The 14,995-nt window shown below is 40.8% G+C and overlaps 1 protein-coding gene across 1 annotated transcript in view; it reads left to right on the top strand.

Moving 5' to 3' along the window:
• Positions 1 to 14,995, top strand: part of map3k5 (mitogen-activated protein kinase kinase kinase 5) — a 50,073-nt gene that overhangs the window by 11,427 nt on the left and 23,651 nt on the right. The window contains exons 2-7 of the mRNA XM_058056869.2: positions 3,057 to 3,196; positions 4,061 to 4,084; positions 7,883 to 8,076; positions 8,409 to 8,577; positions 10,679 to 10,785; positions 13,807 to 13,977. Coding sequence (XP_057912852.2) covers positions 3,057 to 3,196; positions 4,061 to 4,084; positions 7,883 to 8,076; positions 8,409 to 8,577; positions 10,679 to 10,785; positions 13,807 to 13,977 — 805 coding nt within the window. The remainder of the gene's footprint in view (positions 1 to 3,056; positions 3,197 to 4,060; positions 4,085 to 7,882; positions 8,077 to 8,408; positions 8,578 to 10,678; positions 10,786 to 13,806; positions 13,978 to 14,995) is intronic.

Below are 14,995 nucleotides of genomic sequence, written 5' to 3' on the forward strand. Positions count from 1 at the left end.
ATATATAAATTGGTATTTGGATGTAAAAATGTTGTTTAGATGCACTTTTCTAGTCAGGAACTGATATTTTCCTGTAACTTACTTATGTTCTATTGCTGATTACTAAAGAACAGAAAAATGTAGAAATAAGCTGTTTTTTTCTGATGAAAGACTGGACTCTAATCTTTGTTTTGGTAGGTTCCATGTTTATATAGCCATAAAACACAATATTCTATGTGGCTTGAAAGATCAGTAAAAACTGGGCTTGTCTTTTGAAAAATGGCTGGGATTGACTAAGTTATTCGTTCATTTTCTACCACTTATCCTCACAAAGGTGCATGCGTGGGTTTTCTTTGGGTACTCCGGTTTCCTCCCACATTCCAAAAACATGCTCGGTTAATTGCGACTCCAAATTGTCCATAGGTATGAATGTGAGTGTGAATGGTTGTTTGTCTATACGTATGTGCCCTGTGATTGGCTGGCCACCAGTCCAGGGTGTACCCCGCCTCTCGCCCGAAGACAGCTGGGATAGGCTCCAGCACCCCCGCGACCCTCGTGAGGAAAAAGCGGTAGAAAATGAATGAATATATCAGCCTGATATCAGCATTAAAAATGCAACATCCGTATCAGATTTTTTCCCGATCATGAAAACTGGTATACAACACACGTGTCACTTCCACCACAGGAGATATGCCATGTTACTCATATCGGTATCGGCTGATATCGGTATCGGAAATTGAGAGTTAATATATTGGTATTATATCTTTTTTTTGTGTGCAAAAAAAGCCAATATCGGACATCCCTAATTCTTGCCTATGATTAGCCATCAGAAATCCCTAAAACATACAAAGCAGCCTGAGAACAATGAAGAATAAGAGACCTCCAGGTCACACCTGAAACTATCATGTACTCTGTTGACTGTAGTTCACTGAAACTACAGTATAATCATAACAGTAACCGGAAGCCCATATTGGAGAATTGATTCATAACTTGCATCTTTGTTTACACAGGGAGGCTTACAGTTAAAAACAGATAAGAAGCTGGCATGCACCGTTATCTGCCACATACTGACTTGTTTTTGTTGAGATCTGTGGCTCCAGGTCGGACACCATAAAGAGTACAACCCTGATTAATGTCACTTCCTGTACAAGCTGACTGTCTAGGAACACTTATTGCCACAATAGCGTGCAGGTTATGATGACTTTGAAGCTGCTGCTGTTTTATGATATTTTCCACCTCCTCGCCAAATGTAGCCTGTTATGATGGTAGCCTGACTTTCAAGGCTGGGAACTCTCCACCCCTTCACCAGCAGATCCATCCTGCTGGCGTGACTGACACCTGGTAATATTTACTCTTCTGACCTATTGATCCAGCTCATAGGGTGTAGCAGCTGTAGTAGTGAGTGTGTTTGTATTCATTGACAATGCTGAAAAAGATTTGAAAACATTGAATATTGTTGTAGAATCCGACTTACCTTCCAGACCTTCAGTAGCATTCTTGAGAACCAGTCTAAAAACGGTTAATATTAACATTTAAGAACATGTTCGGTAATACCAAGGTGAGTCGTGTTGCAGATTCACCTCACACATCTCACATTTTAATCTATTCTGTGTGTAAACAGAATTTTTTTTTTTTAAGTTAAAACTGGATTTAATCTAGTGTTCCTCACTAGGGTTGTGAAACAACCATTCACAAAAACTGGATTAATTTGTAAATTCATTTAACCTGTTGTGCTTTTTCCACTTTTCTGACTTATAAATGTAGTTAGAATGTAGTATTAAATGTAAGTATTATTAGTATGTAAGTATTAAACCATGCCAAAGTTTCAGATAATGAGGTGTGTGTAGTAGTTTGAAAGAAGTTTGGGATGGCTCAAAATGCTCCGTTTCAAAAGGCGTGGTAAAACCGTTCATTTGTGATGTCACAGAGGGGTGGACTTCCTTCTATGGTTCATAGTCAGGAAGCACTTTGGGCCTGTGACCAATCACAAAGGTGTGTGTGGAATAAATTAAAAAGACCGTTTTGGCAGGAAGCACAAGTCAAAGGAAATACTTCTGGAAGATCTAGAAAGTTTTCTGTGCGGGTTATTGTGTGTAGCTGCTCTATAGGAGACCACAACTCAATACAAAGGGTCGAAAAATGAGCATAATGGGTCCCCTTTAATATAAATGTAAACGTGATGTACAGTAAAATCTGTCAGTAAAACTGAAGCAAGAAATAATGTAAATCTAATTAAACCCTTCCAGTCACCCAAAATACTAACAAAAACGACAATTTATTCACAATAATTGTAATTTTACATGCCCAAAACAATGCAAAATAAATAATAAAACAGCAAAATGAACATTTAACATTACTTTTACCTTTTTTTCAAGCGAGAGGACTGTTGATCCACACCAAAAAGAACTTCACAACATCATTGATTGTTTGTTTCTCATTGATTGATTGATCTTTCTTTCCGATTTCTTCTTTCATTGCCAGGTTATATATTCCAGTACATCCTGGAACATACCTACACCACTTTTTGAACTTTCTTGAATTCAATAGTAAAACATGCTAGGTTAATTAGCGACTCAAAATTGTCCATAGGTATGAATGTGAGTGTGAATGGTTGTTTGTCTATATGTGCCCTGTGATTGGCTGGCCACCAGTCCAGGGTGTACCCCGCCTCTCGCCCGAAGACAGCTGGGATAGGCTCCAGCATGCTCGGTATAGAAGAGGTATAGAAAATTGATGGATGCTCACCATCTTGATCAAAGTTCTGGCACTGGCAACTTTCTTTGGCTCCATGGAGGGTTATTTAGCAGGTGCGGTCAATAAAAAAAAACATTGTTGTGCACAATGTTTGGCTTTACGAAAACAGCCAAAAAAAGAAAATTGCAGGTTTGACTGTACTTCAATGTGATCTATCTTGTTATGTTTTCCATTCCCATTAGCACACTGTATTCACCCGAATATGAGAGTCAGAGCTTTTTTCCCCGTCACTCACATACACCAGTGACATACAGTTGAGCGTCCGCTTCTGATGAAATAGGTGTTGTTGTGACCTATAACATGTACCCTTCTTTCTTCATCAGACATCGCCGTTGTGGAGATGACAGACGCCTTCCGCCAGCCCTCACTCTTCTACCACTTGGGAGTGAGAGAGAGCTTCAGCATGGCCAACAACATCATCCTGTATTGCGACACCAACTCGGACTCTCTCCAGTCTCTGCAGGTACGTTGTCATCATCATCATCATCATCAACACCATTCCAGCACACAAATGATGGATGGGATGAGGCTCTTTAATCACAAGATTTAGGGTTTAAAGGCTATATTTAGGTGGAGGACAGACTGACAGATTGTGTTTTTGTTCCCGCAGCTCCTGAATGCATCACTAATTTGATGGCTGCAGATTAATTTAGGAAGGATTTTTAGAAAGGAGACGAATAGAGAGCTTAACTTTTGGAGACAGGTTTTCTATTTTGCAAGGTACATTACTGTAATGCGGACATATGCCAAACTTCTAGGAATAGTCCCTAGAAGATTTTGTTTGTGCAGGTCAGGGTTTTTTTCCATGCAGTGTCACGATATATATACAACAAAAATAACTTACTGGGAGCTGGCCAGTGTGTGTTCTAGTAGTGGAACCCATACGGTTCTGCAAAAATGGAAAATCATCAACCTGCAGCTTTCATCATGCAATCACAGTGCCAAAAGTTGCCAAATAATGCTCTCAATTCATTTCAAGAACAGCAGCATAGGAGCAGAAAAACACAGTATTCTCATCCAGATGTTCCACATTTTTTTTTCTCTCCACCACACTTGACGCATACACAATCTTTTATGGTGTGAAAATTGCTCTTGAAGCATTCTTTCCTTTTCGAACGATTGCTAATTAGGAAGCTGTTTCCCCCACTCCTGTGTACACGACTTCATGCCTGCACACTTCATGTTGGTAGTTTGGATTTATGTTCGCAATGACTGTGGTTACATCATAATGAAAATGTGTATCATTCAAGAGTAATGGATTTGATTTTTCTCCTCTAGAAAGATGACAGTTCAATGTCTAAATGTACTTTTCTTCTTTGTCTTTCAGGAAATAATTTGCCAGAAGAACACTGTAAGTAACACATGTACTTTTGTGATGCTTATTGAAACTCACTTTTAGCTTCTCCTTTCGCTGTTAATTTTGCTCTTCTGCAGCCTTTTTTTTAAGAATAGCTTTATTTACATGTCAGTCTTAATAATTATGGAACTGTAATAATGGAGATGCACATGCAATTTTGTGTTTTACGGAATTAATGTCACGTTCCACGCCCACCTGCAAATGGTGAAAATTCACAACTCATCAATATGCACATGGAAATGTGCATATTGCTCACATGCTCCGTGATGTGAGCTGATTATCACTCGGTCGGATCTGTGTGAGCTCTCTTTTGATGTTCACTTGCTAGGCTGTCATGCTGCTACTGTAAGTTAGCACCACTTGACCAGCACTCTAGTGCACTTTCAAAGAAATTGTATTATTTGTTCATCTTTCCTTATCATCTGGATACCTTCTCCTTGATTCAAAAGGTCTGGCACGATTGAAGTTAGATTGGCATCACACATCAACATTTCGTCACCTTCTGCACGCTACAATTCGGGTTTATAAAAACAAATACATGTGAATATATTCATGTAAATACAAATGAAAACATTACACATCAAAATGCCACCTTCTAAGGCACTACTATGTCATTTTCTCCAACTTTATTCTTATGAATACATTTATTTTGGTCATTTTTTCATTCTAATTGATGAATTTAATAAAATAATAATAATATAATAATATATATAATATAATAATAAAAAAATATGCGGTGGTGTACAACTGTGTTGCATGATATAGCATGTATAGATCGGGGGTGTCAAACACATGGCCAGAAAGCCAGTTGTGGTCCACAGGGACGTATTTCATGGCTCCTACTTGACATCAAAGTGTTGATGTGGCCCGTGCTCTTGAACTAGACACAACAATCGCAGCACAAGATGTAAGTAAACACACTTAGGACAACTACTACAAAGACAACTACACGCAACAAGTGCCGCAAGGCATGCTGGTATGCCGCGCCCTCTCCCAGCAACGCTACAATATATTATAGTTTTATATTTAGGTTTCATATTTTTGATGGCAATAGCACGTTTTATGTAGATAAATAGGGTAAGTGTGTTTTGTTAGGAATGATATACAGGCATACAATTCCCTTGACGGCCTGACAAAGTTAAACATAGCATGGGAACTTTGTATCCTGTGTTGGCGGAATTGAAAGGCCGTCTATGTTGGGACAATGTAGTCATGAATCCCTGTTGCATGGCAGCCACGCCTTCCTTTCTCTTCTTGCTCTGATGGCAGTTTTCTCATACGTGCAGACAATAGGGTATTAAAAGATGTCAGGAAAGGACGCCCAACCACCCGCCCTCGCGCAGTCATGCGCTTGCATTCTGCAATTTTTGACATTCCATAGGCGTTTTCGCATAGAGGAGACCTTGCGTGTTTTTAAGGACAAATACATTTCCCGCGTCTCTTTCTATAAACACCACATGCGCTTTTTTTTCTTTTGTGTTTATTCAGCAGGGTTGCGCCACTGAGCTGCAGGCTAGGGAGAAGTAAAAACAAACAGACTCTCGTGGAACTCTCCTACTGTCAAGGCTAGCAACAGAAGTAAATGCTCCAAAATGTCTGTTAATATGCCAAGAGCAGACGCAAGTGGAAAGTTAGAGGTTTGCAGCAAGTGAGCAACAAAACCAGACATTCTAACCCCAGGCTGCCTGCCACCTGTTTAGACTACGCTCTATTGTGTGTGGGACCAGAGCCGGGGCGTCAACTCTTTTCCTGAAAGGGTCCCAAATTGGAGAAATATTAGGAAGTGAGTTTGTAGTTATAAATAATTACAAACAAAACTTTCTGTTACATAGCAATTGCTGATGCATTTGTTCACTTACTATATTCAACTTTCATTCATTCATTCATTCATTTTCTACCGCTTTTTCCTCACGAGGGTCGCGGGGGGTGCTGGAGCCTATCCCAGCTGTCTTTGGGCGAGAGGCCCGGTCGCCAGCCAATCACAGGGCACATATAGACAAACAACCATTCACACTCACATTCATACCTATGGACAATTTGGAGTCGCCGATTAACCTAGCATGTTTTTGGAATGTGGGAGGAAACCGGAGTACCCGGAGAAAACCCACGCATGCACGGGGAGAACATGCAAACTCCACACAGAGATGGCCGAGGGTGGAATTGAACCCTCGTCTCCTAGCTGTGAGGTCTGCACGCTAACCACTATACCGCCGTGCTGCCCATTCAACTTTCACTATTTACTTTATTCTTCTAATTCATTCTTCTTATTCAGAAGTGGAGGTAGCAGAGATGAGGATGCTGAGGTTTCTCATTGGGAGTGACCAGGATGGATAGGATCAGGAAGGAGTACATCAGAGTACATCATTACATGTTAGAAGCCTTGGAGATAAAGTCAGTTATCGGCCAGACTGAGATGGTTGGAACATGTCCAGAGGAGAGATAGTCAATATATTGGTAGGAGGCGTAGAGGAAGACCAAAAAGGAGGTTTATGGATGTAGTGAAGGAGGACATGAGAGAGACAGATGCAGAAGACAGGCTTGGATGGAGGACATTGATTTGCTGTGGCAACCCTTGAAGGGAAAAGCCCAAAACGAAAGAAGAAGAAGACTATTTACATTATTCGTTCATAAAAAGTGTTGTCTGGATCAATACCATTCTCTTTTTTTCTTCAAGGAATTAGAGCATGGATAAGATTCCCTCTAAACATCCTTGTTCGGAGCAGCTGTACATCCTGTATCATGCCAATGAGCCACTCCAGCCAACCCCTTTATTCCGGTAGCAGTCAGATGGGATAAATACGCATCCAAGGCCCAAGGGGTTGCCATTTTGGATTGTTTGTTTGTTTGTTTGTGAACAAAATAACTTGAAAAGTTCTGAATGGATTTGACTGCAATTTTCAGGAATTGTCGGGAATGAGAGGTGGAACAACTGATACAATTTTGTCTGGATTCAGGGATTCTTAAAAGGATTCTTTAACATTACAAAATAGGATCATTTTTGCCATTTGTGCATATGACTTGGCAAATAAGGGTCAGAGCGCCAATAGAAAAACCTTTTGAAGTTTCATTATAGGAAGACAACAAATGAAGCTATAAACATGCAACAAAGCTGTAGAAGAAAACCGCCATTATGGAAAATGTGCTTTTTGTGAATAACTACTGAACTAATATTGATATAATTATGAATCCATGGAATGGCCTTTATTGTCATTATAAAAGATGTACAACGAGATTAGAGAGCTTCTCCTTTCAGTGCAGTAGTCAAGTTAAAAAAAAAAAGTATGTAAAAAAAGACAATTTAACAAGATATATACAAGATGTCCAAAATATACACATAGTATTGCACTGGAGCATATGCAGGAGCAGACATATTGCAGATATATTAATTTTAGTGCAATGATAAACGGGTCATAGTGCAAATAATGACTGGTGTATACTGGTGAGTAAAGTCACATATGAGTGTATTGTATTGGGTTGTTAAATAAATAAATATGATTGAGGTAGTAACAGAGGCAGTGATGGAAATATTGCACATTTGCATTATGCTAATGACCGGGTGGGTACGTTGTATGTCTGAGTTCAGGGTGGTGATGGCTCTTGGGAAGAAGCTGTTTCTCAGTCTGCAATTGCTAATGGTATGTTTTCATGGTCAAGGAATGTAAATATATATATAAAATAAATGTAAAACTAATATTTATGGTGTAGATCACAATATGGAGGGAACTATCTGTCATTTCATTCTGCTTTACAAGTTAATGGACTTCATTATAACAATGAGTGTTGTTTTCCCAGACGTGCTCAGCCAACTACACCTTCATCCCGTACATGGTGACGCCACACAACAAGGTGTACTGCTGTGAAGGCAGCCTGATGAAGGGCCTCACCGAGCTGATGCAGCCCAGCTTTGAGATGCTGCTGGGGCCCATCTGCATGCCCCTCCTGGACCGTTTCATCCAGCTACTCAAGGTGTCGCAGGCCAGCTCCCAGTAAGTTATTTTTGTTGAAAATGGTGATGTTTGCTGAGGCACTGTGCAGTGGAGAGTTCAAACATCCTGTTTAGGTGCTTAGTAGCCACAAAGGCGTATTAAGCCAGCAGTTTCAGGGGAGAGTCTGAGAACAAGGAAGCAAATTAGGGGAAAAACATTCAACCCTGCCTTCCTGAACAGAAAGTTTCTAGTAACATGATGGCACACATGCTATCTTCTGCCAGGATGCTTTAACGCAAAAAGGAAATCTAATTCAAAGACCACAAGCAAGCACTAGAAAGAATTATCTAATTGCCTCATAAATAACAAAGTTTTCCCCTTCTTTAATTCAGCCAGTACTTTCGTGAAACCATCCTGAGTGAAATTCGTAAAGCTCGGGAGCTCTACACCGGAGCGGACCTGTCCGCCGAGCTGGGCCGAATCCAACAACGACTTGACAACGTGGAATGCCTCTCAGTGGACATCGTCATCAACCTGCTACTGACCTATAGAGATATCCAGGTGAGGCTACTGCAACATATACTGGTATCTAGTGGTTGCTTCCTGTTATGCAGGCATGCCAACGTGTATGCATTGTTTCAAACAGCACACATTTTCACTCTTGAATACACTTTTAGGCTTTGCTGCTCTACAGGTACGCATTTAGTTTAAGGGTGTGGCATGCGTTGCGATGCGAGTGCATCGGCTCATTCATTTGGTATGGATGCAATTGATGGGTGAAATCTAGATTAATCGCGATGCGTTTGTGGGTATTGGTAAAATCCGATGCAAGTGCAGCTTTATTAATGTTCAACTTCACCCCATATGCTGTTCCCCAGGGGTGTGGCATGCGTTGCGATGCCAGTGCATCGACTCATTCACTTGGTATGGATGCAATCGACGGGTGAAATCTAGATTAATTGCGATGCATTTGTGGGTATTGGTAAAATCTGATGCAAGGGCTGTTTTATTATTGTTCAACTTCACCCCATATGCTGTTCCCCAGGTGCCATGAATGCACCATCATTATTTCGCGTTTTGTATTGAGTACGGACAGAAGCCGTGAAGCACATGCAACTACTAGTAAAACAGCATGGACGTTCAAATTCTAGCAGCAGCGAGTAAGTTTCTATATTTATCCCCCCCCCGCAACGTTTAAATGGTATGTTTGGAAACACTACGGATTCGCAAAGAACGACGGAAAGCCCGACAAAACATCCGTCATTTGCAAAGAATGTCGCGTTAAGAAGCCGTACGACAAACATGCGGACCCCCTTAAAAAGCGGGCACCACAACATAGACAAGTCTACCGCCCACCCCCGTATAGTTCCTCATCGGACACCGGGGACAAACCAAGCAAATCAGGTCAGTGGATCGTCAGCTGCTTTCCAAATTGTCCAGGAGCGATTTGTCCGTCCCTGCAACAAGTGTGAGGAAAGTTGTTTTTGAAAAGTTGTTGCTGTTTTAAGATGGCAAAAAAAATTATCAAGAAGTGGTGCATAGTAAAAAAGACAAACAGCATTTTAGTTGAATTTACTGCCAAGTGCCTAGAAGGAATAAAGCCAAATACTTTTTGTAGGACCATACTGAATTCCATTTTTTCCCTTTGCTTATTTGCATCATGTTGAATTGCATCATATCGCAAGAAATTGCACCATATCATATCGGATTGCATTGATTTGAGCTAAATGATTATCACATTGTATCGCCAAAAAAATTCCACGTATTCTTAAAATATGGTATCGCTGGCAGTGCATCGAGATGTGTATCAAATCGTCCTCAGTGCTGAGATTCACACCCCTAATTTAGTCGGGACTCGTTAAGGCTGTGATTGGTCAGCTTGCAGTACGATTTCTGACCTACATTTGCAATAAAAATGACTGTATGACAGCATCGAGTAGTCCCAACTTCTAAATACTCCACTTCTCTCTTTAGTTACCCTCGTTGGCTCACTCCATTGGTTCTGAGTACAGAACCAATGTTGTAATAGCAATCAGGAAGAAACTGCTTGGCCAGCATTAATACAACTGATGATTAAGTATGGCAAGTGGCAACAGCTGAGTAGCGCAACCAACATTTGAAAGCGCATGCAGAGGTAGATAAAGATGCCTGTTGCCTTAAACTATACACAGCCGTATTTGCTTTTGTCGACTAAACAGCTAGTATTGCATAAGATCAGCCGTCAACATCATGGCATTGTAGTTTTACACCAGAATAATAAACACCGTCTGTCGCCACTGAGCTTTCTTATCAGGCAGATTTTGGAAGTCTGTCTTTTTCTAGCGCTTGTGCAGCTGTACCTAATGAAGAGACCCTTCCATTTTTCAAAAGGTTCCTCTTGTGTTATTTACCTTGAAGCCTCGACATTGCCATTTCACTTACTTTCCAGCTCCTCCCACTCTGTAGGGCCGGCGCGTAGCCTCATGAAGGATTCATGGCGACATGGAGCATTGAGGGCGCGCTCAATTATTCAGCATGCATTGGGTGTATAGTCACTATGTCAGCGACATTCCAGCAACAACGTGATGAAGTGCCCAAACAATTGTTGAAGTGCTGCTGTTGTTGGGGTCGATCATGCCCTTATTGTCCTCCTAATGAGTGTTTTCGGTACATTGCCGTGCAGGACTATGAATCCGTCGTGAAGCTGGTGGAGACTCTGGAGAAGCTTCCGACCTTTGACCTTGTGGCACATCCACATGTGAAGTTCCACTATGCCTTTGCACTGAATCGGTGAGTGGACTACTCTACATCTACCTGGTGAAAGCCAAAAATGTTAAAAAAAAATATTCACTATATGGACAAAAGTATTGGGTCAGCTGTTCAACAGGATCCAGGTTCCTCTGGAATTAGTGAGGTTAGAGGTCTTATTTAGTCTGTGTTGGAACTTCAGTCATCAAAGAGAACGACACATCACATAACCCAATTGCTATTACCACGTGGGTGATAAGCGAAGAACAGCTCAGCGGTAAAATAACAACTGTTGCCACAAAGCATGCTGGGTAGTACAGCGGCAACTACAATAAAACATTGGATATCAAGCGCGTGTTAACATCCCTCCTTGTTTATTTCGCTGACGACCTCCTCAGCATATTTTGTAATCAAGCAAAAATGTTGGGAGAGAGAGTGCCACAAGCTACCCAGCATGCCTTGCGTCAGGACTATATGGCGTGTATTTTTGGCGTTGGTGTTTTGCGTTGATATTTATTTGTATGCACAAATAATAGCGGGACGGCTGCTCAGAAGGTAGAGCAGGTCATCCAGAAATAGGAGGCTTGGTGGTTCCATCCTTGCTCCTGCAGCCAAATGTTGAATGGGGAGCACATGGTCTCCATCTCCATACCCTGATGCACTACCATTGTCTCTTGAAACAGAAGGATGACTACATAATGGTGTTTGCTGTAGTTCTTCCACACCTTTATGGACCTTGGAACACAAAATGGTCCTTTTCCAAATTGTTCCCACAAAGTTGGAAGCATGGAATTGTCCAAAATTGTGATTAAGAAGACCGTTTCAATGCATTTGTCCATATATCTTATAAAGTCTTAAGTTAAAGCATCACTATGTGATTATAAAAAATAATGGCAGCTTCAAGATTGCATTAACTGGGCTCTAATAATAACAGTAGCATCTGAGGTAATACTGGTGGACCAGCCAGGACGCCTCTCATCAATGTGTTCAGAGTGGTGTGCAGTGCGTGTACAAGCTGCATATACCAGCCAAAAGTATAGAGACACTTTCTTGTGTTATTCAATGAGAAGGTGTGTCCAAACTTTTGACGGCTGCACCATTTTAAACATTTACTATGTGTATCTGAGCTGTGATAGTTGTTTCGTGTTTTTTTCCTCCAGTTCCATTTGTACAACCGTTTTTTGTTCCTTTGTGACTATTTGCTGTAGCATGCAACTTCCTCAAACTGTCTGGGTAATAAAGTGAAAGTGAAAGCAACTGTGCTGCACTTCTCAGATGTGTGAAGTGAAGCAAGCCAAAATACGAGCCTGGACATGTTGATGCTTATTATGTCTTAAATCCACATTAATCATATTAATCATATAGAAGAACTGGTGCTTTTTAATACTTCTGTCACTGTTCCATTACTTTATGGACACAGTTTAAATCAGGGGTCTCAAACTCGCGGCCACTCACGGGCCAAATGCGTGTAGTTTGAGGCCCCCACCTTGATACCAAAGTTTAATGTTGAAATGACAGCTTAAAGCTGTGTGCACCCCGGACACAATTAACATGATTTTGTCCCACCCATACTGTTACCCTACCCTGTTACCGACCCTGTTTAATATTATTTTACTTATTTATTACTGATTGATTGATTTATTGTCTTTATTCTTAATTTGTTTTTTTTTCTTATTTTGTGTATAGAAAAATAAAAATTAAGATATTTGAGAACACTGGAATGTTTTATCAGATATTTTGGTGTGGAAAACCAGAACCAAAGTACTGAAAAAGTGTAGGGTATAGCAGAAGCAAAAGCATTGAAGATAGTTTTTTTTTTATTGATTTTTATTCCAGTTTTTAATAAATGCGTTTTGGGTTTTTTTTTGAAAACCTGATGCGGCCCGGCTTCACCCAGAACCTAGCTCCGGTGGCCCCCAGGTAAATTGAGTTTGAGACCCCTGGTTTAAATGATCATCATTTGTATAGTTGGTTGTATTAATGTAGCCTTGAATTTACTGAGTAATACAGCAGGCTGTGAGCCCCCGCCCACCCATTATCAGCGACTCTCTCTGGTTGTGGTGGCGCGAAACAGCAGTGACGCATGCAAGGTTGCAGTTTGGCAGCAGTGAAACAAGTATTTCTGTACAGTGCCAAGATAACCGTGTGCTGGCTCTTTCCGACTAGCCCGTTACCAGGAAGTGCTGTTTTATTTACATACTCAAGGGCAACACAGGACAATGTTGCCTGACAAATTACACCTGATACAGTTCCAACAACAGGCAATTTCCTGATTTAATGCTTAATCTTTAATCGTCACATTATGCAAGATAAATATATTTTGATCAATGATCCTAAAAACAGTACTATCTATACTCAAGGTTCTCATGGTTGGAAGCAGTCTACTTTTATAAAGTTTATTCATTCATTCCTCCATTCATTCATTTTCTACTGCTTATCCTCACAAGGGTCGCGCCTGGTCACCAGCCAATCACAGGGCACACATAGACAAACAACCATTCACACTCATGTAAAAATCAAAACCAAGTACAGACATTTTATCTGGAAAGGCCAGTTATTCAACTCCACAATAGTACATAGAACAGCGGGCGGAATAGGTCTCCGGTATATTAATGTAATGTTGTACTCCACACCATGGCATAAAGAACGTACCCAGGAGACTGAGTAGTCTACATTTACATAACAAGACAGCGAGTTCAACAAGCAAATTGACAGCAACCAAGTTCACCGAGCTCCCGATCTCATTCCACATCACAGAAAGACAGGAACAGCATAGAGGGTCCCTTTGTGGACAATAATGTTCACTTTTTGGTTCAGTCGGTATGAATTGACATTTATAAACATGTTAAATTTTATATATATTGATTGTTAAGTCGCAGTAGACCAAACAAACATTGCAAAAAAGTGTGATTTATAGTCCAGAATATTTGGTAAGTGACCTTTTAGCCAATGCATCATACATTTATTTATATATATATATATATATATATATATATATATATATATATACTGCAAAAAAAAAACATCATCAGCACTTCATCCTGACTAATATTGTGTGTGTAGGAGGAACCAGCCAGGCGACAGACAAAAGGCCCTGGACATTATGCTGCCCCTTGTGGAGGCTGATGAGCAGGTGGCCTCGGACATCTACTGCCTGGTGGGGAGGATCTACAAAGACATGTTCCTGGAGTCTCACTTCGCCGATACGCAAAGTAGAGACAGCGGCACACACTGGTGAGAGACACAGCTAGGACGTCTTTGTGTGTATGTATGTGTATGTATATGTGTGTTATCAACAAACAGTGGATCAGTCCTTCGTAATGGAGCCATTACAGTAGAATTAGGGAACATCCGCGTTCCAGTTGGCCACAAAGCTGTCAATTCTCCCTTTGTCACCATCTGTTTGTTTTGTTTTCTCCAAATGTCACTTAATTAGCACAGAAATTGGTACACCCCCTTAGGGAAGTGGCAAGATAAGATAAGATAAGATAAGATATGCCTTTATTTGTCCCTCAGTGGGGAAATTTCCATCAATTTTCCATCAAGAGAACTGAATCAGTTAAGCAGTACAAAATACACAATATAAAAAAATAAACAATTTTCAAAAAATAACCCAAGTATTAACAAATTAACAATTTTACCCAGAGTTATATACAAATACAGTTTGCAAGATAATATGAAATATGAGACGAAAGGAAGGAAGAAATGCCGTGATATGTGGGGTAAAAGGTGTAATATTATAGGTATATAAAGTCAAAATAGTGACAAAACAGATATTATCATCATCGGTCCCAAAAACATCACAACACCCACGCATAACTTCTATCTTCCATTTGACAGCGCCACCCTCACTCCATCCCTGCTCATCCGCAACCTTGGTATGCTCCTGGACCCCACCCTTTCATTTGAACCCCACATCAAACAGTTAACCCGGACTGCATTTTTCCATCTTAAGAACCCGACTCCGTCCAACACTTACATTCTCTGCCGCTGAATCCCTGATCCATGCATTCATCACAACCAGAATGGACTACTGCAATAGTATTCTTTATGGTACAACATCCAAAACCCTCAACAAACTACAATATATTCAGAACTCCGCTGCCCGCCTCCTCACCTCCACCCGCTCCCGTGAACACATTACCCCTGTCCTCCAAAACCTCCACTGGCTTCCCATTCCCCAATGCATTCACTTCTCATAACGCAAGTTCTTCTCATAACCTACAAAGCCCTCCACGATCTCCACGATCCA

This window comes from Doryrhamphus excisus, linkage group LG19 (genome assembly GCF_037039965.1).
Source record: "Doryrhamphus excisus strain RoL-2023G ecotype Guam linkage group LG19, RoL_Dexc_Guam_v1.1, whole genome shotgun sequence".
NCBI lineage: Eukaryota > Metazoa > Chordata > Actinopteri > Syngnathiformes > Syngnathidae > Doryrhamphus > Doryrhamphus excisus.